We start from the raw sequence: 25,844 nt of genomic DNA on the forward strand, positions 1-25,844 counted from the left end.
GGTGACTGTAAGGATGATAACATATGTTTCACACACAGACTCGCTATAATGTGGACATTGCTAGTGGCTCTTAAAAGCAAAGCCAGCGAGGATGTATCATCTCAGTATTAGCAACTCCTCTGGCTCCAGAAAGAAATCTGATTGTAGAAGTCTGTAGGAAATGACCCAACTGCTCTCTAGTGACTTCAGAAAATGCTTTTTTAATGAGTTTACAGTCGTAATCGATGGTTCCAAGTCTTATTTAACTCAGCACATGTAAATTATGGCCTCCATTAGAGCCTGAAAGGGCAATAAAACAGGGTATGCTTTCAGACAGGCCTGCCTCGTGACTGGAAAATCTCTTTTGAATGTGGAGCGTCCTTTAGTTTCTCATTTAATTTTTTATACACAGTCTATGGATTGACAACATTTTCATACTTATAAAAGTGCTTTGTGGTCATCTTGTTTGAGGCCAGCTTTTGAACCATAAAGATAAAGGTGCTCCCTCAGAACAAATGATGACGCACGGCATAAAAGGGGATCGAACAGGATTCGGTTCCTTTCCTGTAATTTGTTTCACACGTTTGAGCTAAAAATCTAAGGTTTCTAAATTAGAACAAGACTAATCTGTAGTTATTTTAGTGCCACAATAACTATATGACTACATCCTAAATTGCTACATTAAAAACTAGGATTTTGATTAATGGGAAAAACACTGACCCTAATAAATGGGAATAATAGGAACGCAAGCAAAAAGAGACCAACTTAAACGCTGACCAGTCCAGAATCATGTTTCCAGAGTTGGATAATTACCAGTGTCAGTATATTAAATATAATATTTAAATATTCACACTTCCGTAGCATGAATAAGGCAGGGGTCTAGATCATCTTTATTTGTTGCTTTGGGGGATTTTAAGCTGTTGATTCCAAATTAGTAGCATTAATAGGAGCAAAACTGTTTAAAAAAAGTATACCCTCTAACATGAGCAAAAGTAGGCATTGTTATAACTATAGTTACGCTGGATTACAGAGCCACAACAATAAATCCTTTGCTTTTCTTCAGCTGGTTACCAATTATATATCTGCCGCCATGGTATAACCCATATTTAATACACTGAGTAGTCTGCAGTAACGATGTGTGGATGAAGGGCGAACAGAGAATTACCGTAACTGTAAAGTGTACCTGAATAGATTTAAAAGCAGCAGGTTGACCTCTTCCACTCTCACACTCCCAATGTGCTTTGCTTCGCTCTGTTTGGTTTGAGTCGCTCTGCGTTTGGTCCAGTCTGACGGATGCTGGAGCATGTTCCTCTCTGTCTGTGCGTATGTCACATGTCAGTCGGGGGGAGGCTGGGTTGTGGTGGTGGTTGGGGGTGGGGGGGTGGGAGGCTGAGTGTCGTCAGTTAGCATGGCAACCTGCCGCCTTAGCAGCCTGTTGGTCCCGTGTGGAATGCGCAGGACGTAAAAGGAATGCGACTTAGATCGATCTGTTGCGTAGCCGGGGACGCTGTCTGCATGCTGGCTCCGTTCTGAAGCTGCGCATGGGGTGCCGTTTCAGTCAGCAGGCAGCATGTGGGCCTCCCCTTGTTCCACAAAGTGCCCTGTCAGTAACGGTTAGACCTTCTCTCTCTTTCACCCCGCCTGGCTTTATAAAGGGCCACAAGCAGGTGGGTTTGTCACGGAGACACACGTGCCCTCCTTTTCCTTCCTCCGCCCATCACACGACACAAGTAGGAGACACTGCCGGAGCGCAATCACCACACATGCATGCAGACATGATTAACACACACACGCACACACACTCGTATAATATGACTCATCTGGAAAAATCAAGGTTAAACTGAGTTTCCTCTCATAAAGTATAAACTCTTCATGGTGCAGAACAATTTCCTTGGCCTAACTGTGTTGTTGAAGCAATAAAAGATGTTTGTTACAACTGTTAATGTTTTTAGTGTTTATAACAGGATGTAAAGGACTGAATGAGGGAATTTAGCAATTTATGAGTATCTTTAAGTGGTTAATTTGAAAACAAATTAAAATGCTTTTCAAATAAAAATAATACGATTTTCTAAATCAGTTTAATATTTTGTGAAATATAAAATTTTCTAACAGTAATTTATAATCACATGGTTGATTTATTGTTCAATTAGTTTGTTGCAGACTGGAAGAATTGTTTAACTATTAAAGTGAATCCATCCTCGTCCCCAGTTGTCAACGTCTGGTACTTCCCCTGCAGTACTCATCAGAATCTAATCAAACTTGCACACACTGATCGCTTAATGGGTCCTCACCCAAACTGTGATCAAGGTCGAGGTAACATTGGTCGTTTTACGTGCAGTAACCTGTGAATTCTTATGAATCTTGAGCCTACGTCATTTACATCCTGGTTAAGGAACTAGTTAAAGGTAGAGAATATATGCAGGATTGATTTCTTCTAGAAGAAATTGGTGAACATGCCAAACCGGACTCTAAAGGTTTAAACTCTTTTGCTAGTCAAATTTTATTATACATCTTTAAAATATACAAACCATAAGAACTTTGAATACTGTGTAAAATGTTTAAAAAAAGAACTGAATGATGAGCCCAGATCAGTCACCCTTTGGAAACATTTTGCATTAATGATAAAAAAAATCGAATAAAAGACATCCTGTATAAATTGATTATGTGAAAAAATTGACATTTAAAAATTGCAACTGTCCTCCAATCACAGAGTTTGTATAAGTATGGTAAAGCTGCCCCTGCTCCAGCTATTTAAAATGACCGTGTAAAAATGTCAGATTCTGGCGTTTGTATGTTCTTTTTTTCTAATCCCATTTAAATACAGGCTTTACATTACTTAATGACAGGCTTTATTCATGCTAAATGTGTTTAATAAGATCATTTGTTTCCTCATATTAAGATTTAAAGGATCATTAGCAGTTGTAACAAGGAACCCTCAAATTGTTCCCGCAGTTATTTGCCTCCGATTTTTTGCACCACTTGCTCGTTAAGTTTTACTTTACTTTTGTCCTGACTGAAAGGCTGAAAACAAGGCAGTGTCATATTTTAAATGGATAAAAGGCTCATTTCCTGGCTGATGTTCTGTATAATGGAGGGGGGCGAGAGAGGGCTCCAGAGCAGCACTGAAGGCCATCTCTGTCTGTTTCTACAGATGAGATGAACGACCACCAGAACACGCTGTCCTACGTCCTCATCAATCCTCCTCCTGACACCATGCTGGAGCTCAATGACATTGTGTAAGGACCTCTCTCTTTTATCCTCTACGCTTTACTTTGTTAACACCTTTGTGTTTTATCTGTGTGTTGTTAGTTACAGTCAGACTAAATTACAGTCTAAACCATTGTTTTTTTAGACTGCTCAGCCAACACTAATGGTACTTAAATGTAAATTAAACTGAGTAATAAATTACTGAATAGTTGACATGTGGAGCTCAGCTGTGATATACACAAATCAAAATCTTATATATTGTTATTAAAGCCTGGAAATTATAATATGGCATCCATCCTCATATGTCAAAGCATTAACCAATATTAAATATCACCTTATTACTACTTACTGCCACAAGTCATAATATAAATATTAGTATATAAATATATTAAAATATATAGTATCAGAATACAAATATATTGTAATGCGAAGATATTGCAATTTATTTTGTAATCAGCACATTGTTTTACTATATTTACCCCAGGTTTAACTGGGGCCGGGTAGTGGGTCAGCAGTCTAAGCACAGAAGCCCAGACCTCCCTTTCCCCAGCCACCTCCTCCAGCTTATCGGGGGGAACACCAAGGCGTTCCCAGGCCAGCTGAGAGATATAATCTCTCCAGCGTGTCCTGGGTCTGCCCCGGGGCCTCCTCCCAGTGGGACATGCCCAGGACACCTCACCAAGGAGGCATCCTTATCAGATGCCCGAACCACCTCAGCTGGCTCCTTTCGATGTGGAGGAGCAGCGGCTCAATCTGACCCCTCCCGGATGGCCGAACTTCTTACCCTATCTCTAAGGAAGAGGCCAGCCACCCTTCGGAGGAAGGCCATTTCTTTCGCTTGTAACCGCAGTTTCATTCTTTCGGTCACTACCCACAGCTTGTGACCATAGGTGATTGTAGGGACGTAGATCGACTGGTAAATTGAGAGCTTTGCTTTTACACTCAGCTCTCTCTTCACCACAACAAACCGGTGCAGCGTCTACATCACTGCAGCTGCAGCACCAAACCGTCTGTAGATCTCCCGCTGCTTTCTCCCGTCAGTCGTGAACAAGATCCCAAGATACTTAAACTCCTCCACTCGGGGCATGTTGTTACCCAATGACATAATTTCAATGTAATATCACTCAGCTATAACAACTATTGATACAAAATTATTATTTGGATACACTTACAACTTCAGCGGGGTAATTAAAAGGGAATAACTTGATGTTAGTACGTTATTACTGAGCTGTAACAAATTGTTACTTTGTTATCTGATCTGGGGGGAAAAGGACAAATTATAATAAGTTTATTCAACTTAGTATTTACAGTCATCCTTGTATATCCAGACATGCAGCTTGCAAACAGCTACAAACAATGACTTCACACTGTTTCGTAAATATATCTTTTGCAGGAGAACAGCAGGAAAAGTCTGGTATTATGTGAAATATTCCATTTATAACACCTTTCATGTAAACGCCAGCTGTGTCGCAAAGCGTCACCCTTTTTTGATGTGTGAATCGATGCCTGCAGCACACGCGCACAGGTAACGGTTAACACCTCGAGCAGAGAACCAACAGGGTGTGTGGATCTTAACAGGCGGCGAAATAACTGGCATGTTAACTGGCTAACACTAAAAAGTATAGCTATTCTGAAACAATCAACAACGTAACACGAATAATTAATTAATACGAGGCATCAGTAAAGTTCCTTAATAATACTGGTGTCACCTTGTTAAACGTGATTGCTTCAGAATTGTTTCTAGCCTCATAAGAAAGGCAAGTAAAAAATGACTAAAATAAAGTCTAGTTGTTATTTAACTTGCAAAGGCTTAACTTCAAACTGCGCACTGAACTTCCACTTTTGAAGCCTCGCCGCCACAGACTCCAGGGTCAAACTTATGTAATTATAATGAGCAGCCAGAAGGGACAGCTGGCAAATCATTCTGCTTTTGAGTAATGCACCAATCAGACACAACATTACAACCACTGACAGGCGAAGGGAATTGCGTATCGCTACAGTGCCACCTGTTAGGGTTGAGATATATTTGGCAGCAAGTGAACTGTCAGCTGTTGATGTCAGTGTGGATCTGAGGGACTGACATGATCCAGCTTGAGGTGACTATATGACTGGGTCACAGCCTGTGAACATGGTGGGTCTTACTGGGCTACATTATTAAAAAGTTCAGTGCAGGCCGTGACAGAAAGAGGGCAGGCTGTTGACCACACTACAGAGCTGGTCATGTCGACCCCTGTCCACTGCCAAAGGGGAGGCATTGGAAGAAGGTGGCCTGGCCCCATGAGTAATGTTATCAGAAAAAGCAAAAGGATTTACTGTGTAAAAAGGCAGCCTGAATGAAGCAAGGCCTTGCATTCATGTGGGTGTTACTTCAACCTCTGCCTAAACATAGTTGCAGACCGTTTGTATCTGCTGATCGTAGCGGGCTCTTTGAAACAGCTACAAATATTATATGAAAGGACCCTGGTTTAAAGAAGCTGTGTGCACACAATGCCTAATGTTAATGTTGGAGCTGATTGGTGTAGTTAATAATTTAACTGTTAGAACCAAACTAGGATTTTAAAGTTTCAATTAATTTGCACTCAACCATACTACAGGTTAATACACTACCCTGTAACTGTCCACTCATTGAGATCATGACAGTGTTTTAATAGTAGAACTGTTCCATGTTTATTTGAGGTCTATATTTTTTGTTTTATAGATTTTTATTAGATTGTTTTCAATTTGATAGTAACTTTATGTAAATCACCTGGTAATAATAATTAAATTGTAGTATAAAAAATACAACTTGTGTTTGATCACGCCAGATGTCCTTCCTGACAGAAACACCAGCTGATTTCTGTCATCTCCTGGGATAAAACCAGGGCTCATTCTCTTGTTAGGTAAATGTGTAAACCATTACACTGTGGAGCCACTCTGGAGACTCAGTAAGAAAGGAAGGTGAACAGTGCAAACCTCTTGAGTAATATTTAGCAAGTACACGGTTGGAAAATGACTCTCACAGGAAGTTTTAGACTAATTAACAGCTTAATTTAGTGATAATGCTCAACTTTCCTAGAGGTGAAACCCCCGGCTGCCATATTTAAATGCCAGATGTTTACATGTAAGTACTCGTTTGGGAGTCCAAGTCTGTAACTGCTCCATGCTGGCAGATAACGTCAGTTTTTGTCTTCGCAGGTATATAATCCGCTCAGACCCACTGGCGCACGTGCCGGAGGACTCGCAGGTGGGACCGGCTCGTTGTAGCAGGAACCAGCAAGACTTTGCCACAGAGACGAGAGATGAGACCCACCTCTGAAACCCACCCACGCCCCCGGAGTCCTCTACACACCCTGACCCTTAACCTCTAAAAGCCGGCCTGGGCCCACTGAGCTAGTTTGTCTCGCACAGATAAAGGCTCCTATCGGGCCGAGATCAGCTGTCCATAGTGAATGTCCATTAAGTGCGTCTCAGCTCGAGACCAGAAACGATCAACATCTTAAAAATTCACCCCTGAGAGATCTCCTGTTTCCCTACTGAGCTGCTATAGAAAGATGCATGAAGAGTGCCTCATCATCACCTGCCATTCAAACACACGCAAACACGCATCACCCACGAAAACAATCTGAAACTGAGAACCCTCCTCCAAAAAAAAAAAAGGACGGCGAGAGTAGAGCTTAAACAGAATAACTTCACCGTCTCTTCGTTCACCAAGCAGTGTGGTTGACCTCATACCATGACCTCCTCTGTGCTTGTTTCTACCTGAATTGACAAAAGAACAGAAACCTGGGGCAACTACACCCTCCTTCACATCTAAACGATCATGTCATCTAAAGATGAGGGTAAATGCTTTGAATTTCTTCTTTTTTAGGCATTTAACCTAAAATTACACTACCTGTGCGCTTCTCTTTATTTATTTATTTTAGCTTAATTCAAATTTTAAAACTTTGTTGGACAGGTTTTTTATTTACTTACAAGCACAACCTTTTTTTCTGTAAATATACACACTGCCGTGCTACATTTATCAGCCAGGTTTGCAGTATATTTCTGGAAATGACTTTGTTGTGATCATTGCTAGAAAGTACATCTATTCCTAATTTATTTCATTAAGTTTTCCAAGTCATGTCTGCTCTACTGTATGTGCCATTCTGTTTACACTATTGCTTTGTGAATATCGTTAAATTATTTATAACTTTTGTGCCATTCTGCGTCTTTTTAGTATGGAGCCTGTCAGCAGAAGTACAGGTGGAAATAAAATGTTCATTATTCCTTGTTTTACTGCAGTGGGTGCACAAAATGTTAATTCGTGTTCATAAAAAAAACGCAGAAGTGCCAAAATCTCCATCAGTGAGTCAGTCCCCATAGACTTGCATGCCTGTCGGGGTTTCCCAACTTTATTTAAAGTTATTTATTTAAATATTTAAAGCCTTTAATAATCAGGGTGTGACAGCACTCAACAATTAGTCGCTGAACTGAACTACGTTTGTGCTGCTGGTGCCATTTAAAGCATTTCTGATGTAATATTATTTGACATAAAAAATATATGACCTGTTGTGCAGCTGATTGTTCAGTCCTACAATTTTGTGCTTAAATAATTGGTGTACCTAATTTTTTGTATTAGTAAGTAACTTATCAGTACTAATCAGAAGTTATTTTAGTCTCGACTTTCAGCCCCACAGTTTATGCACCCAGCTTGCTAACCAGGCTAGCTGCAGAACATCCTCCCAATAAGAGCTAAACATAGTGAGCTTGGCCCTGCACAATGCTTGTTATCACAGCAGCACTATCCTTCTTATCACATGCTCGTTATTTAGGAAAAGTCTGTAGACTAGTTTTTTAATATACACACACAAATTACATCTCATGTCAGATCACATTTTGTGCATTCAGTTTAGTAAAACATGGCATCCCCCCCCCGCCGCCTGCCAACGACAAGCTCTGTACATCTGTGACATCAGTGTTTATTATTACAGGAGCTGACCCAAACATCTGCAGCAGCAAAAGGAAAACTGTTCATCAAAAAAAGGAATAATTTTCTAAATTTAGCATTTAGAAATTAATGTTAACAACACAAGCCTTTTTGCTGCTGTACTTATTATAACTCAGTATTTATCTGAAGCATTATAAGCTGCATTTTTAATTTTATATTTAAGTGCTATTTATTGTTGAACAGGATAGAATGAGAAAATTCTTCTTTTTTTTCTGGACTACTAGTTTTAACAAGTTAATTTTTAACTGTCAAGTGTCTCCGTCACTCAGTACATATCATGGTCACTTTGTTAGGTACACCTGTTCAACTGCTTGTTAATGAAGATAACTGATCAGCCAATCACATGGTGAGAGTAGAGTGCATTTAGGAATGGATGCCTGTTTGAGACAACCTACAATTCAAATCGTGCATCAGAATGGGGAAGAAAGGTGATTTAAGTGACGCGGAAAAGGGTAATCTTCATCATTTGAAAATTCACAGTGAAAATCTTTGAATTATTGCGTACATAAAGATGCTAAATGTGACTACTTAGCTGTAAAATTTAGAGAGAGTATTTAGATTACCCAATTATCTAGCAAAATAAGATGCTCAATTAACAAAAAAAATTACCACTTGCACTAAAATCAAATCATAAAATGTTTAAATGACTTTCAGTTATCAGTGCCACAATGGATCTGTTGTGGTAAAAATTGGAGAATTGATATCTCTAACTGCTATTTCACTCGGTCACTTGAAAATAAAGATCCTCATCTTTTGCTAAATGCTATCAGATGCATCATCGTTAACTGTAATTAATATCAACAGCAGTCAGGCTCCAGTGTTTTCAACTTAAATTCATTTGATTGTTATTGGGTTTTTTGTTTATTTGTTTGTTTTTTGTTTTTATGATCATATCTGTTGATGAGTTGCAGTGCGACCGGTAGCAGAATAGTTTTGCACAGATATCGACAGGCACAGTCAAGTCTGTTTCTATCCTGTAAATTTACTGTATTTCCAAATTTATTTTGGAACGAGCTGAAAAGCAAAATGCGCTCCTTTCCGAACTGTACGGGCACATTGTGTATGAAACAATATTTAATCTTGATTTATCTTCTTTCAGCTGTACATTTGGTTTGCTCAGTGTATATAAAACCTTAATGTACCCATTGTTTGCCAGTTTGTTATTTTGTGTGACGAAACGTGAAACTGTTGGACTTGAACTATTTTTGCACTATGCTCTACGGGAATGCGTAGAGCATAACAGCACCCCTTTAATATGAATCTGCAGAACACGGCGGACAGTATTCAACCGTTCCCATGAAGCAGAAACAAGCGTGATGTGCAGTAAATTATCATGCATCTGTTGGTTTGGTTTACCCTGTGAATGTTTACAAAACTTAATTCGATACTTAATTTTTCATTTGTCAAAGAAATATCCAGTGACGATTTGAGAAATCAAAGTGTTTTCTCTCACTGAGATGTGCCATTTTTTTCCCTTGTTTGTTCTGAAGAAAATATAGCATAGGCTTTTTCATGCTTATTACTGTAGGCATATTTGTTCCGCTGAAATGTACTGTTGATCTTTGTTCATTGGCCCCTCTGAAGTGTCAGTTTACAGGGCAGGGGAGGTGAGGAGTGAAAGCGTGAGTGACTGCGATGGAGGATGCAATCAGTGTGCTGATATACTCGCGTAACATCTTCCTAGGTCCTCACTTGTGACAAATCCTAACACTCTAGAAAGGGTTCACTTCACATCTCCTACTGTCCACACTTACAATACCACACGGGGCATGTTAACACAAAAAAAAGAAGCATGTTTTGATATACAGGCTTGCCAAGAACAAGACATTTTGTACGTTGACAGGGACATTTAGTCCAATGTCGAGAGAAACCCATAATCGAGTCAACTGCTTGCAAGCTGGAGTCATCATTTGATACTGTGTATTTATATGAATGGAACATGCATGTTGTCTCTGTGTTAACAAAAGCCTACTATATGTATTCTGTTTACCTCCACTTTGTTTTTGAGTCATTGTCCAATTTTTGTACTATTTCTTATGAGAAGTGTTCTTCTCCACATTCATAATATGAACAAATAAATGCTGCATGCAGCCAGAGCGGATGAACCTAACACAAACACTGATGTTTTATTTCATTTATGTGAGGAATGCGGGGATAATGACATATTTTGTGCCGTATATAGATATGACCCCACCTATATACGTGGCTGGTATGTTATGTGTGTGAGCTAAAAGACTCTTGTGATGTGTGCCGAGAGTTACCAAACAAAACTTCGTTATTTTTTTAACATCTTTTTTTCGTTAAAAAAGAAAAAAAAAGGTATGTTGCTAGCTAAAAAAAAATTCTTTATTTTTATTTGCTCTTTTATTTACATTTCTATATTTGTACACATTCAGCTGGTATTAGCGATAAAAATTAGCTTCACCCTTAAACCTCTTTATTATTCTGTATTATATTATAAATGATGCATTATTTATTGGACAAAAATAATGATGTATTAAATTAAAGTTGAAACAAGAAATTGAAACCATAAACTCAGAAATTTAATCAATCAAGCGAGCGGGGCCAAATTTACTAACACATTTTCATAAAAGGAGAGCAAAGTTAAATACAGGGAGGAGAATATTTAAATCAGACATGCAAAATGATTTACTAACGATTGCAACATGCAATTTAGTGCTAATTGCGCTGATATTTAACGCTGAAAAAACCATGTCTTATCTTTTGAGCTTGATATTGAAATTCACTGACTGCACCTCAAAAAGCTTCTTTTTTTTTCAAGTCTAATCACAATTATCAGCACTCTTGGGTCTACTTTAGAAAATCTGGCCTTTAAGTAGACTTCTATGCAATCTGATTTCAAGAGCTGCCCTCTGCTAGCCATTAGAAAGATTGCTGGGTTTTGGAAAATGGGTTAAATTCAGCCAGTCGTCATTTTTAATACAAATGCATTAAGAGGCAGAGGCTGGACTGCCCTGTGCCAATACAGCAAACTTTCAAGTTACACTTACTGTAAGAATCAAGTGAGAATTTCATTTTATTTGAAGAGTGATTGGATAGCCGTGATGATCTCCTCTGCCAGCTCTCTTCTAACGCCGTTGCTTGTTGGCATGCGTCTGCTTCCACCTCTGTCTGGTCCAACGGCCATTGTTCTGAACGACTTCATGCAGCAGGTTCATAAAGGCGTAGTCGTTCCCAGACAGCAGCGTTTTGTCATCAGGTGACGCACCACCAGAGGGAGCCTTTGAGCTGGACGCCCTGTTTTCTGCCCTCTGCCTGCTGTGCACAGCTCGTTTCGATTCCTTCCTCTGATTGTCCTCCTTGCTGCTCTTGATGTTGTGTGCTGAGCTTTTTCCAGATGTCTGATGTCGATTCTGATGGAGGTTTTCCTGATTCGCATTTTGATTTTGTGCAGTCGTTTGTGTCACAGTGGTAGTATCACCCACTGCCATCCCTTCTTTCTTCAGGTGTTCCTCTTCGATTGGTTTTAAGGACTGCGAGTGTCTCAGGTCCATGAGAGCCCCCATTTGATTTTTCATAGTTTCATCTTTCTCTTTGTCCCCATCAAAAGTGAAGGGATGGCCTCTATCATTTACAGTCTTCTTTATTTCATCTGAAAACTTCTTTGTTACATTTTGCCTCCAAACAGTCAAGTCATCGCCATCCTCCTCATCTTCTGCTTTTCTTTTGCATCTTTCCTGCCACTGAGCTGCAGCGGGGGGCCAGGTAGAGATCCTCTTGATAATTTTGCTGCCTTTTGATCTTAGACCAGGACCTTCAACAGACTCTTCAACAGGAAGTGATTTGTTCTGGTCTGTGCCGATGCTCAGATAAGGTACCATGTCAGTGCTAACAGGAACACATTCAGGGTTTTCATCTAGATTTGTACCAGGATTGGCGGCTTTTTCCTTCTCCTTGATCGCGTCTGTGGTGTTTGCGGGATTTTCTGTCTGAAATCCTCCTGCAGCTCCTGTGGCTTCAGTTTCATTCACCAGCTTCTGCTTTCCCTCGGCTGGGTTTTCAGTGACTTTTGCTTGAGCCTCTGTCTCAGTATGCAAAGTCACAGGATCCTTCCCAGATGCACAAAAAGGAGACATGAGGATTACAGCATTTGCTGACTTTGCTCTGATTCCAGTAAAGGATGTTATCCGAGCCATCTCTGCATCTTTATTCTCAGAGGATCTTAGAGAGTCATGACTTGATCTGCTTTCTTCTTCCAGCTGCTCTTTGTCTTCTCTCGGATGCCCGGGTGTCACACTTTTTTTGTTGTGTTTCCTTCGGCGTCGCACAGCCAGGAAACACAACACAAACAGCAGCACACAGAGGACCACTGTAGAGAGGGCCAGGTAAACAGAAAGACTATTTTAGCTACGTATGTATTTTCAATTCAATCAAACAGAAATATACAGTAGAAACATACCAATCACAGCAATGAGCGCACGGACAATGTTGGTATCTGACGGTGGTTGTGATGGAACTGGCCAAAGGAAAAAAAACAGCACAGATTTCATGCATTAGTATTTCAGAATTCTGATGACAAACATTTTGAGAAGAATCCAATGTACCTGTCACTCCAGCAGGTTCAGAAGCTGTTGTGGATGAGTTTGTGAGTTCGGCGTGGGGTGAGGCTTCTGTCCTTACCAGAGGTGATGTCTCATAAGATCCTGAGGAAAATAAGAAACAAACTAGAGAGTTCACAATGTTGTAAAATGCAGAATATTTTCACTTCTTAAAAGCAGTAATTGTGCAAAATGTTTTAACAGTTAGATACAGTTCAGGTCCGCTGGGTTATGGTCAGGTTAATCGTGTTACTCTGGTGCCATCTGCAGGTCAATAACTGACAGAGTTTCAGGATGACTCATACTAAGGGTGTGTGCCGATTTCCCCCAATGCGGTTACGGTAGATTCTGTCAAACTGATATAAATTTTTTTTTTCATAGCAAAATAATAGACAACAACAAAAAAACAAAACAAAAAAAACCTTAGGAATATTCGTAATCAGTGATTCAGAGCTATTCTGTGACACAGATTTGATGCTGTCAAAGATAGAGACCCTCTCTTTGCCTTCCAAACTGCCTTAATTCTTCATCACAAAGATGCAGTAAGGTGCTGGAAACATTACTCAGAGATTTCGGTTTATATTGAGATGATGACAAGACCAGATGACTGTGGAGGCTGTTTGAGTCGACATGTTCAAGAAACCAGTCTGAGATGATTTGAGCTTTGTGACATGACTGTCATCCTGCTATAGGAGGAGACATCAGAAGATGGTACATTAAGGGGTTCTACTCTATTTAAACAATGCTCAGTTGGTACTAAGCGGCCAGAGTGTGCCAAGAAAATATCCCCAACACCACTGTACCAGCAGCAGTGGCAGGACATTGATACAAGGGTGGATCCATGGTTTCATGTTTAGACCCTATCAATCAAATGCCGCAGCAGAAATCAAGATTTATCAGACCAGGCAAAATTTCTGTTGTCCAACTTTGAAGAGCAGAATTGTAGCATCAGCTCCCTGTTCTTATTTGACATGAGAAGCACCTGATGTGCTTTTCAGATTCAAGAATTGATGTATTGTGCATTCAGAGATACTCTGACACAAAGAAATAGTCCATGTCTGCTTGCATAAATGGATTGAGTTGCTGCCATGTGATTGGCTGATTAGATATTTGTGTTAATAAGCAGTTGATCAGGTGTACCTAATAATGTGGTCAGTCAGTGGTATGAGTTTAGGATCTTGGATCTAGTGGAGAGGAAAAATGTGTGTGTGTGTGTGGGGGGGGGGGGGGGGGGGGAATAATAGGAAAAAAAAGAAAGGAAAAGCCAGATGTACCAGTGAGAGAGGAGCTTGTGGGTTTGGTTTTGAAAGAAGTTTCTGTCTTTGATGTTGGTCGTGAAGGAGTTTCCACTTTTACTGCAGGAAAAACAGAGACACTGATTGCTAATGTTTTAAAGAGATAAGAGTATTCTTGTCATAATGGTGAATTTCAAACAAACAAAAAGAAGCACATGTACCAGTGGATGCAGGGCCAGGTGTGTGTACATAGAAAGGCTTAGGATGGATAGAGGTCACTAATGATGAAACTGTCGCTAGAGAGAACAGTCGAGACATAAATACGCACAAATTTAAAATGTAAAGAATTTCTAATTTCTAATAAAAACTGGGAAATGAAAAAAAAAAAATACCAGTGTGAGAAGAGCTTATTGTGGATGCATCAGTGGATGAGGCTATGAAAGAAGTGCCTGAGTTTGAGGTTGGGCGTGATGGGGGGGTTGACACCACTTTTACTGCAGGTAAAAATAGAAATACTAAGTGCCAGTTAATAGTATGCACACACTGAAATGTAAAGAATTTCACGAAATTTAATTAGCCACATGTACTGGTGTAAGAGCTTGTTGTGGGTATATCAGTGGGTTTGTGTGAGTTTGATGTTGGTCGTGATGAAGGAGTTTCCACTTTTACTGTAGGAAAAAAAGAGAAAAGCATTGTTTGTTTGTTTGTTTTTTTTTAAAGGGGTGAAAATATTTCTGTCAGAATTTAGAATTTTTATGAAAAAAGCAGCACATGTACCAGTGGATGCAGGGCCAGATGCGTGTGCATAAGTGGGCTTAGGGTGGACAGATGTTTCTAATGATGAATCTGTAACTACAGAGAACAAACGTTTGCACAAATTTAAAATGTAAAGAATTTCAAACATCTAACGGAAACTAGGAAAAGAAAAAAAAACTTCATGTACCAGTGTGAGAAGAGCTAATTGTGGATGGGTTTAAAAGAAACATCTGAGTTTGACGTTGGACGTGGCGGAAGGGTCGTCTCCACTTTTACTGCAGGTAAAACAAATACTAAGTGTTGGTTATTTAAGTAAAGATATGTAAATACTCTTGTCAAGTGTTACAAATAAAAAACAACTACTGTGGCACAATTTAAAATGAAAAGCATTTCAAAAAAAGGATTAGCCACATGTACCGGTGTGGGAAGAGCTTATTGCAGGTACATCAGTGGATGAGGCTGCGAAAGAAGTGTCTGATGTTGGGCGTGATGGAGTGGTTGTCACCACTTTTACTGCAGGCAAGAATAGAAATAATAAGTGCCAGTTACTAGTACGCACATGTAATGTAAAGAATTTCACAAAATTGATCAGCCACTGTACTGGTGTGGGACGAGCTCATTGTGGCTACATCAGTGGGTTTGTGTGTAACAGAAGTGTCTGAGTTAGATGTCGGTCGTGATGAAGGAGCTTCCAATTTTACTGTAGGAAAAACAGAGAGAAGCTTTGCTATTTTTTAAAAATGTTTTTTAAAAGGGGTGGAAATATTTCTGTCAGAATTTAGATTTTTTACGAAAAAAAGCAGCACATGTACCAGTGGATGCAGGGCCAGGTGTGTGTGCATAAGTGGGCTTAGGGTGGACAGATGTTTCTAATGATGGAACTGTCAGTGGAGAGAACACAAGCACGCACAAATTTAAAATGCAAAGAATTTTCAACATCTAACGGAAACTGGGAAAAGAACAAAAAGCTTCACGTACCAGTGTGAGAAGAGCTTATAGTGGGTTTGGGTTTGACAGAGGTTTCTGTCTCTGATGTTGGCGATGGAGAGGTCGTCACCATTTTTACTGCAGGTAAAAATGTAGATACTACGTGGCAGTTATTTAATTAAACAAATCATGCTTTTAGACTTGTAGACTTTAATAAAACAAATAATTAGGCAAGAAGAAACAGCTGTACCAGTGGATAAAGGGCTCACTGACGGTGTTCTTGATGGTGATGTCACGCATTCTGTTACGTTCCACACCAGCTGACCCCTCAGGGATGGAGGACTCTCACAGGTCACGTCCATCTCGTTTTCCAGCTGAGATCTGCTCTGTAGAGCTGAGGGGAGAAGCAACTTTACATTTCTTTCTTTTTTTCTTTCTTTTTTTTTAATAAAACCACATTAATAATGTAGTTTATCTCACTTTTCTCAAACCTTTCATAAAGGCGACAAAGTCTTCAGCTTCACACGAACAGTCCCAAGGGTTCCCGCCTAATCTGATCTTGGTGGAGGTCAGAGATCTGAAGGCTTGTGGTGAGACCCAAGTCAACTTGTTCTTGGACAAGTCTAACTCAGCCAAGGCGGCCTGGGAACTGAAACTATTCTGCTCAATATTCCTGAGTATGTTTTCATTCAGCCTGAGGCTTGTGAGGTTAGCAAACTGTCCGAGCGTGGACTCACTCAAGACTTCAATGTGATTTCCCGTAAGGATGATCTCACTCAGGGCGGCGGGCTCTTTAAGCCAGTTTGAATTAATCTGCGACAGATTGTTTAGCTCCAAGCTGAGATACTTAAGATTGGTAAATGAGCTGAAGGCTTTTTCAGCGATCCTCGTGACACCTGCGTTGTTGATCGTGAGCCTAGTGATAGAAGCGAGGTTCTCACTCTGCAGCGCCGTGGAGTTGATCTCTCCGACATCCTTCAGGACCATCAACAGAGATGAGGAATCAGGTTCAAAGTCTAAGTGGGCAGAAGTGTTTTTAGAGGAGTCAAACACAAAGCTGCACATACTTACATTTGCATCCTTTTGCTAAATCAATCTGAACCAACAAATGAGCTCAATGGAGAAAAAATGCAGTGAAACTATAAAATCAAAGCATCCTGCAGATATGCAAACTTCTGAAGAGACAATTTTGTTGCCTTTGCTTCCCCCTAGTGGTTGACAAATGTGTGACCAGAGCAAAACTTGCAGTACCTATTACAAGTCAGCAGGTATCATTAACTGTGGTTTGATCATGTTGAGCATTAAATTGTTATTAAATTGTAGTAAGATCAATAAGAGAAAATAAAACTTCTTGATCAATTTTTACAGCCTGACAGAATTTAAATCAGACTTTTCCCAATGACCCCAGAAGCCTCAACATCATAGACTCAGTCCGGGACTATAAAGGCACAAAAGACAATGAAATCATCAGAATCCTCCAAAGAACTTAAAAAATATATAATTGTGAAAACTTTGGTAAATGGAAATAAAAAAATTCTGAAAAGTAGAGTTTAGGGGTCATTTTCTTTTTTATATGAAATTCTATTTTTTACTTGTAAAACTACAGGAAATGGTTTTAGTTTTGAATCATTTGATCAGACTGTTTTTAACCAGTGTGAGCAGGTTTTGGTTCACGTGTTTATTCCTACAAGAATGTCTAAATCTATATCTGTGCAGGTCAGCCGAAAGGTTTCTTCTTAAAACCACATTCAGAGAGTCTCAGGTATTTAACCCTTAGTGAGGGCCGTCCCTTTGGCTCATGTGACAGGTCACATGATTAACAGTGGATCAACAACCCTTGGGACCTCCAAGAGACCTGCTCCTACTAAGGGTTAAATATCATGCACTCTCTGCTTGTTGTTTGACAGCTGAAGAAGTCTATTAGACGAGAGGTGAAACATCTTGTCAGAAAAGGCGACTTTAAGTCCAGCCGCGTTTTTTTCAGTTTACACATTTGTGTATTAAATGAAATTAAATGAAGAAGAAATCCATTTTTCTTCTTGGTATGAAGTTTATTGACTTTATTTCTGGTATATAAAATGTTGCTGTCTAAGCCTATTTTAAAGGTCACCATTAAAGGTGTAGTAAACAAAATTCCTTACATGTTGGGATGTTGAAGCAGATCGTGATCGTTCCCTCTTTGATACAAGGACGGCTCAGGTGGACAACAGCCAGCAACAAAACACCACCAGCTACAACTGTGTGGATGCAGACCGATCACATTAGTTAAAGCTGAACATTTGATGACTTTCTGTGTGAGCATTAAAACCAGCAGCACTTACCCTTCATGGTGACCTGCTGGATGCAGTTCTTCAGCTCGGACTGTGAGAGTTTGCAGATTGTGATGGTCTCGTGATCACCTGAACTAACAGGTGTGAAAAGAAACAGAGTTGCCATGACAGAGAAGAGTCTGCCATGGTTATGGTTGTGCGTTTGAAGGCGCTGTTCCAGTTGGCTGATGAAGCACGAGACAGCTTTTAACAGTGGGGGGGCCTGAAGATGTTTTCACCACTTAAAGGGCTTTTCAGTTGAATACAGCACCAATTCAAAAATGTTTAACTCAAGCACTTTAAATTGCAAAGCAAAGATCCCACAATATAAGTGAGAGAAAGCACTAAAGATACCACAACTGGTTGGGGGGGGGTTGAGGGGAAAGAGGAGGAAAAGTGAGGGCATAGAAAGATGATGATCAACAACACAGACTATGGGACAACATAGACCAGTGTAACGTTGACATATAAACATATGGGGGGATATAGGTAGGTTTCTCAAGCATGTGATAGTCAATTTTCATTGTGGGCTACATTTGGGTCCATTTTCTTAAATGGGCTGAACCAGTGTAATGTAGTTTAACTGCAAATTTAACCCCTGAGATATCGCAATTTCAAGAGGACATGCCTGTTTTCTCTACATCATAAAGAAATGCTGCTGTAGGTAAAGAAAGAGACCGGTCAGAAACTAATGTGTAAAATTAAAAAAGGTTGAAAAGATTGGACTTCATGAAGATCTCTCTCTCATATCCTTCCAAGAGTCTTCTTCAGTGTAAAACAAACAAACAAACATGAGTCTCAGGTATTTAACACATAGTGATGTTGTCCCTTTGAGGTGATCCTGAGGCTCAGTGAGCCTTTATCAATAATGTGAGTCCTATCACGGAGCTCTACAGTTGTTATAAAACTGGCCTCTTGGGTGACAGGTGAGACATGTTTTTAAACCAAACAGCTGCCTTCTTTTCAAGCGCTCAAATACACGTGGGTTCATTCTAGGAGACATCCTTAGTGCATCATGGGAGGTCTCCCAGCAAACCGTATCAAACATTTAAAACATTTTAAGTAGAATTTTAGTAGTAGTTTTGGGTTGTTTGTTTTCTTTACTTCTTTTCTTTAACAAGTACTTGATGGGGATAATATGCTTCCTCGAAGTGTGATGCTGGCTGATCACTCAGGACTTTGTACATGTGTAGAAGGATTTTAAATGGATTTCTATATTCAAGGGGCAGCTAGTGAAGAGAAATGCAAATCTCCCTCTCTAGTCCATTTGAATGCTCTTGCTGTGGAGTTTTGAATGGACCTAAGGCTTTTGCTACAACTTCATAACAATGTTGAATAATATTGAATATACATGCCCAAAGGTTCATCCATCCATCACCTCATTTACACCAAAGCGGTGCTCATGCAGAGGCAGTTCTGCTTTGGCGCTTTTTGAGAAGGAGCAAAACCTCTGATTCATACTGAGCAGAAGTTGGAGTAATTTCTATTAAAAGTGTGGGCTTTATTTGCCAGCCATTGGTGAGTTCCTTCTGCTTGCCCCTCTCATGATGTCAGGAACAAAAAACCTCCTGCTGTTTAAACCTGAATCATGTTGAATGAACTAAAGAGATGCATCAAGATAAATACCGATCATTTTTAAAGTGAGGTAAAGTCCCGTTTAAATTAGAAACCTGTCATTTTGGGAACACTTTTTCTGTCTTGTTAGCTTTCATTCATTAATAGGAAAAAGTGTGTTTCAGTGAAAAGATGCAGACTTGCTCCTCGAGAAAAAAAAAAGTGTGACAATTGCAAACAAAAAGTTGTGATGTTTTGTTAATCAACATGGTGTCAAACAGCAGAAACAGAAAGCAGTGAATCTAAATGGATAAATGAAGCCATGAGAAAATCGAAATGAAAAACGTGACTTTTATTTACTTGAAAATTTATTCTGTTTCAGTGCTTCCATTTTAAAATAAATAGATGGCATGGGATCAAAGATAAAAATCAACAAGGATGAAAGGTACATGTGTAACAAAAAAAAAAAAAAATACGGTGACCAATGCCAGTACAATCTTTTAGGTAACATGAAAATACACTACCGTACAATTAACGATCGACCACCTCTGCCACCCAACCTCCCCAAAAACACCATGCAGCAAGAGAGAAATCAAGTATTCCACAGTTTTTTTGGAGACAGCAGTAGTATCATGTCAGTGACGGCCCTTCGGCTTTAAATTGTCAGTGTTAAATCTTAGCGTTTGGTTTAGTTTCCACAATTATATTCATTATTTTCCCGGAGCGCACAAACAGCAGTCTTATTAATTCTTAGTTTTTATGCCCGTTCAAAAGGTAAAATCCCCCCAACAAGCAGAAAGTAAAGTGCTCGTGCAACGCTTGGGGTTGTTCTGGAGGCCAACATATGGTTTCTAAAAAACACACAAAAAAAGCACTTTGAGTTTTGAAAAAGACAGAGAGAAGAAGAGAGACGACGTGGCAGTGTTTTGTCAACACCTTGGAGGAATGTTCTTTAATGTTGGTACATAACTGAACCACAGCCCCCCCCCCTCCCTCCCACCAACCACCCCTCCCACACACAGAGACCCTCCCCTCCGTAGTGAATATATCAAATACTGTCGTTTGAACAGGTTACAGGGCAGCGCGGAGGTACTCTTCACAACAAGAGTGCGCGAGCCGCTGCTGCGATTTAAGATGGGACAGGCTGACAGAAACACTTGGGGAGGGAAGAAAAGGCTTTGAGGGGAGTTACATTGCATGAAATAAGCCGTCGACAAGTGTTCATGAGTGCACCTTTGTACAGGACAGTTTAAGTAGTGTCCAGTGGAGAGAGAAAACACAACTAAGCTCTAAACATCAGAGAATTCCTGTTATGATGAAAAGACATAACATCAGCTTAAACTCTATTCCACATTGCTTAATTGATAAATTAAAAAAAAAAAAAAAGCTAAAAAAAAAACCAAAACAAAACATCAAAAAGCATCATTTTGTACCAAAGCCTATCATTCATCCTAAAAATCAAAAAGGATGTTTTGACAAATAAAATTCTTTAAAATGACCATCGTTATTTTTTTTGCCTTTTTTCTTTGCAATACACATATCCAGTGCTACACGATCAGCGTCTAGTTTAAAAAGCGGCTGAATAAATAGACGATAGTACCACGATGCGTGAAAGGCCAACGGATGTCTGAGGGATACCCGAGGAGCTCCCCCGTGACTAAAGAAGAAGACAGTTCAGAGCAGCAGGTTTTCTGGAGATCCCTGGTGAGGCAAAATTGGTAATGCCAGCCTGATTCGACAGATTCGACAGTCCACACGGGGAGAAACTGTAGTTGTGACAGCAGTGTAGTCCTAAAGGGTTGTACAAAGTTCCCTTGTTTCCGATTTTCTGAAAAGAGCGACATAAACCCCCCCAGCCCACCCCGATGTCCCCACCCCCTTTTGTGTCCAAATTTGTCCAAAAGAAGAGGCATTTCTGGAGAGAAGGAAGGATTTTTAGTGCTGCAGCTGAGCTCTCAACCATGACAGTGCTGAACTAATAAATACTTCATGTAAAAATGAACATCCACCACATATGAGGGGGGGAAATGCCACATGCTTGAGCCATGGTTGTTGTTGAAAAAAAAGAGAAGAGAAAAAGTAATCAGGTGGACTCAAAATGACCTGAACAGATCCCACCGACATCACAGGAAGAAGAAGCAAACTGAGCTGGCATTCCCTCTCACATCGCAAGCACCAGACACACACACACCTTTGTTTCTGCCTCGGTCCACCTACAGATGACCGCATGTCCATAGTGGCCTTTCTCCCGTGTAGGTTTCCATCCCGAGCTTTGGGGCGTCATTGCAGTCAGAAAACAAGCAGTGTGAGGATAGGATGAAGTGGATGAAGGTGTGTTTCCAAATCCTGCCTGCTATTTTCCACTTTTCTTTGGCACAGCGCTTCTCTTGGCCTGCCACAGGTGGTTGTGGATGGTCAGGGCGTCCACGCTGACTGACACAGTCTTGGCAGGGATGACGGTAAACTGCTTCCGATCTGAGCTGTACTTGTACAGCTTATCAATCATCTTCTTGCTGATGCTCTTGGGTCCGGTGCCCGTCAGCTTTTGTATCTCTTCGGTGTCGGGAAAGTACGAGTAGAGTGCCCGAAACTGGCAGCCACCGTCACGAAACAGGATCATGAGGTGGTTGGACTCACACTTCTCCAGCTCCTAGTGGGGTAGGGGAAGGGAGGGGGGTTACAAGGAGATATAACTCCTGGGTAATTTTAAGACAACATTCTTTAAAGACACAACTTTCACCAACTTTTGCATGACGTGCTGTCACTGATTATGAAAAAAGAAATTGATCATGCTTCCAAGATAGAAGTGCCAGTGTTACTTTTGCAATCCCAAAAAGAAAACAAAAATAGTTTAAGAAAAACAAGTGTATAAATGACATCAAAATATTCATATTCTGAATGCAGGAACCTTTGGATCACTTCATTCCAGAAGATCCCAGAAGTTCATTTAACAAACATCTCAGGTAGTGAACGTGCGCCTAGTACCACAAAAAGTAGATTTCTAAGGACTGAATTGGTCCTTGTAGCCATGTTAAGAATAAGAATAACTTTATTGATCCCAGAGGGAAATTCATACGTCTGACATGGCTCATTTGCTATTTGTATGAGACTAAATAGCCTGATGTCTTCCAGTACTGATGTATTTTTGTTCCATAAAGTGGGTGAGCAGAGTTGTTCAACGTGGCTACTAACGTCTTTATTGTGCATCTTTCCATCACTTCCCCCAGCGTGTCCAGTCAGGCTCCAATTACAGAGCCAGCTTTTCTCATTAGTTTGTCCAGTCTTCTTGCATCCTTGTTTCTGATGCTGCCTCCCCAGCCTCGGAATGATAAGAGATTTGCAGCAATTTACTGCAGATGTCAGGAAATCTTAGTATTCTTAACAAAAAGAGGCAACTTTTCCCCTTTTTGTACAGTTCATCTGTATTCAGGGACCAGTCCAGTTTATTACTAGGTGTAAACCTAAGTATTTATATTTTGTTACAACACCTTTGTCCACCCCACAAACTTTTACAGGCTGGAGAGGGAGCCCTAACCTTCCTAAATCTACTATCTTTTCCTTTGGCAATCGTGGCTCAAGAGTTAGCAGTTCGTCTTGTAATCGGAAGGTTGCCGGTTCGAGGCCCGGCTCCGACAGTCTCGGTCGTTGTTTCCTTGGGCAAGACACTTCACCCGTTGCCTACTGGTGGTGGTCAGAGAGCCCAGTGTCCGGCAGCCTCGCCTCTGTCAGTGCGCCCCAGGGCGGCTGTGGCTACAATGTAGCTGCCATCACCAGTGTGTGAATGGGTGGATGATTGAATTTAAAGCGCTTTGGGGTCCTTAGGGACCAAGTAAAGCGCTATACAAATACAGGCCATTTACCATTTCTTCTTAGTGGTGTTCAATATGAGGTAGTTTTTCTGACTCCAGTCACTGAAGGCTTTTACAAGATCCCTACAGTCAGATTCCTGTCCGTTCCTCACACACCAAAAAACAAACAGACAAACAAAATCCCACCAGCATCTTTAGAAATACTATACTACATGCTGATACCACCCCACACTAACCTCTAGGATCTGGTTCTTCTGGGGCTCGTTGACTTTGCCAGCCAGGCAGCAGTGCGAGATTGCATTATGGATGATTGGCTTGTTTGACTTGGCACTGGGCTCCTTGAAGAGTTTGGGGCCTACAGAAGAAAAGCCATGAAAATGTAACAGAGGACTAAGTCTGATGACAAATTTAACTACAGCTACGACACCTACAGTAGGTGTCAGTTGCTTCTGACCAATAAAAATCTCCTTAGCATGTTCAGAAGAAAATATAGTGACCAAAACAGCGATATTCACATATCATTTTAAATGTTCCGAGACTGATATATTGATCTGTTTATCACTAATCAATGAATAACTATAAAAGATTTGTAGTCATAGTAAAGACTGATCACAGATCACAGAAAAACTTGCCAGTATATTCAGCCATGGAAGTGATGGAAGAGGCGGTGGAGCCGTTGTCCCAGTCTCTCTCTGCAACTCGACTGTTCCGACTGCCTGGAAATGACTCCACAGAGTCACAGCTGGACACAATGGCACATGAATGGGTGGATCAATAATCATGACAGAGGGCTTCTTGGGTAACAAAACAATTTGAATATAGACAGCAAATCCTAAACTTGCATAATATAACAAATTCTTACAAACAGTAAACACATGAAAGAAAGAGTCTGGGAAATTTACCGCTGGGAGCCTGCACCTCCAGAGTTTACGCTGTCGGCCTCGTTGGTAGCGGCAGATGCGAGAGACAGATTGGAGCCTGACTGGGCGTTACTCAGTTTGACAGCTATTTAAAACAAAGGAGACCATTTGAAAAATGTAGGAAAAGTTTGGTTGTTTTTGTTTTCCATTTAAATGTAATTACAATATTTTATCAATACTGAATAATGAGTCCATTACCAGATTCTAAGAAGGTCTTTGTTTCAGTAAAAACCAACACTTTTATAGATGATATAGGGAGAAGAGCTCTTTAGCTTGTTTTTTCCTAGATCTCAGTAGTTTGGGACAAGAGCCATGGTCTAACCATCTCCATACTCCATTAGAGGGGGCTATCAGGGTTAAGTGACCTAACGAAAGTACTTTGATGACTCACAGACCATGAGAAACTGTTTCATCATATCTGATGAAATGAATATTGAACTTTCTGATCCAGTTCCAGATATACACACTTATTTGTAACCCTACAATCAAACAAGGTGTAGGCTACATCAGTCCAAAGACATACAGGAGGTGCTTAACGTGTATAGAATAAAGCACAAACGTATGGTTAAATGTGGTCTGTAGTCTAAAGTGTTTGGGAAAAGGCCTGCGTGAGCTTAAATGAATTGGCCAATCAGAATGAAAGAAACTTAAAAAAAAAAAAAAAAAAGTATGCCAAACTCAAGGTTGTCATTTCTATCAATAGTGTTTTAAATGAGAACTAAGTTAAGTTTTATCTGAAAACCTACTGGGTAATTCAGTCTTTTATTTTGAACAAAAGCCCTCCAAAAACCACTCAGCTTCAACCCTTCTGAGTTTTGGTTCTAGACTGTGAATAAAAATGAAATTTTAAAATCAGCCTGAGAACCAAAATGTCTCAATACTCTAAAAATCAAAATAATATCAGTGTCATAAACAGTAAGTGTGGAACATATAATTATTAGTAAAAAATAAAATAAAATAAAAAATAGCTCACAGTCAGTCAATGTACCCCACAGCTCAGCTGGAAAAACAAATGAAGCGCACCATGCTGTGACATTTACAGAAAAAAAGATTTTTAGCTAAATGTCAAAGTGGTGATGTAACAGTCTTACCTGTAGAAGAGCACTTGGAGAAATTATCGCTGGAGGATTCCTCTCTGAGGACAGACTTGGGTCTGTGCTTCTGCTTCGGTTTGGGAGTTTTGGGCTTCACAAGGCCTTGTTCCTCAAACATCTCTTGTTGCTTCCTCCGCAGATACTCTTGCTTTATCAGCTCTCGCCGTGTCTTCTCCTCCTCTTTACGCAAACGATCCTCCTCGGCTTTCCGCCTAGTGTTGGCACCAAACACTGGAGTTTTAGTAATTTTCCTAACAAATAAATTGGAAATCGATGTCAGTGTGAAAATAATGTACCTGGCTTCATCACGTTTGAGCTCAGATTCGGCCTCTAGTTGTTGTTTACGTAGTCGAGCCTCCTCTGCTTTCTTCTGCTGCTTCAGCAAAAACGCTGCTCTCTTCTTAGCGAGCTCATCCTCCGCTTTCTGCTCATCCTAGAACATGGAAAAATATAATAGAAGAATGTATTAAATCTGCAAATAATAACAAATGTGGTTAAACATCAAAACTGAAAACTATGCAATCTGGTT

General features: G+C 40.2%; 3 protein-coding genes across 28 annotated transcripts in view; 1 reads left to right on the forward strand and 2 right to left on the reverse strand.

The window, feature by feature from the left end:
• Window positions 1-10,268, forward strand: part of kcnt1b (potassium sodium-activated channel subfamily T member 1b) — a 74,322-nt gene extending 64,054 nt beyond the window's left edge. For all 19 annotated transcript variants that reach the window (XM_085181325.1, XM_085181327.1, XM_085181330.1 and 16 more), the window contains 2 exons: window positions 3,131-3,215; window positions 6,361-10,268. In XM_085181325.1, the coding sequence (XP_085037451.1) occupies window positions 3,131-3,215; window positions 6,361-6,481 (206 nt within the window). In that variant the 3' untranslated portion in view covers window positions 6,482-10,268. The remainder of the gene's footprint in view (window positions 1-3,130; window positions 3,216-6,360) is intronic.
• A 188-nt stretch (window positions 10,269-10,456) lies between these two features.
• Window positions 10,457-17,025, reverse strand: LOC146506369 (uncharacterized). The gene is made up of 5 exons (XM_085180842.1): window positions 16,121-17,025; window positions 15,802-16,023; window positions 12,718-12,870; window positions 12,573-12,629; window positions 10,457-12,482 (listed from the first exon to the last, which is right to left on the reverse strand). Exons 1-5 carry the CDS (start codon window positions 16,692-16,694, stop codon window positions 11,242-11,244), a joined length of 2,247 nt encoding a protein of 748 aa, XP_085036968.1. The 5' UTR covers window positions 16,695-17,025; the 3' UTR covers window positions 10,457-11,241.
• Window positions 17,026-19,825: 2,800 nt separating this feature from the next.
• Window positions 19,826-25,844, reverse strand: part of camsap1b (calmodulin regulated spectrin-associated protein 1b) — a 29,483-nt gene continuing 23,464 nt past the window's right edge. For all 8 annotated transcript variants that reach the window (XM_085181316.1, XM_085181323.1, XM_085181321.1 and 5 more), the window contains 6 exons: window positions 25,612-25,748; window positions 25,313-25,527; window positions 24,204-24,306; window positions 23,934-24,043; window positions 23,538-23,656; window positions 19,826-22,142 (listed from right to left, as the gene is read on the reverse strand). In XM_085181316.1, coding sequence (XP_085037442.1) covers window positions 21,846-22,142; window positions 23,538-23,656; window positions 23,934-24,043; window positions 24,204-24,306; window positions 25,313-25,527; window positions 25,612-25,748 — 981 coding nt within the window. In that variant the 3' untranslated portion in view covers window positions 19,826-21,845. The remainder of the gene's footprint in view (window positions 22,143-23,537; window positions 23,657-23,933; window positions 24,044-24,203; window positions 24,307-25,312; window positions 25,528-25,611; window positions 25,749-25,844) is intronic.

Source organism: Neolamprologus multifasciatus, chromosome 12, assembly GCF_963576455.1.
Source record: "Neolamprologus multifasciatus chromosome 12, fNeoMul1.2, whole genome shotgun sequence".
Lineage (NCBI taxonomy): Eukaryota > Metazoa > Chordata > Actinopteri > Cichliformes > Cichlidae > Neolamprologus > Neolamprologus multifasciatus.

Coding starts and splice junctions, on each gene's coding strand:
- LOC146506369 (XM_085180842.1), bottom strand. CDS start 16,694: ATGTGCAGCTTTGTGTTTGACTCCTCTAAAAACACTTCTGCCCACTTA. Junction 16,024..16,120: donor CTTTGTCGCCTTTATGAAAG/GTTTGAGAAAAG, acceptor TTCTCCCCTCAG/CTCTACAGAGCAGATCTCAG. Junction 12,871..15,801: donor CATGATTTGTTTAATTAAAT/AACTGCCACGTA, acceptor AGAAGTGAAAAT/ATTCTGCATTTTACAACATT.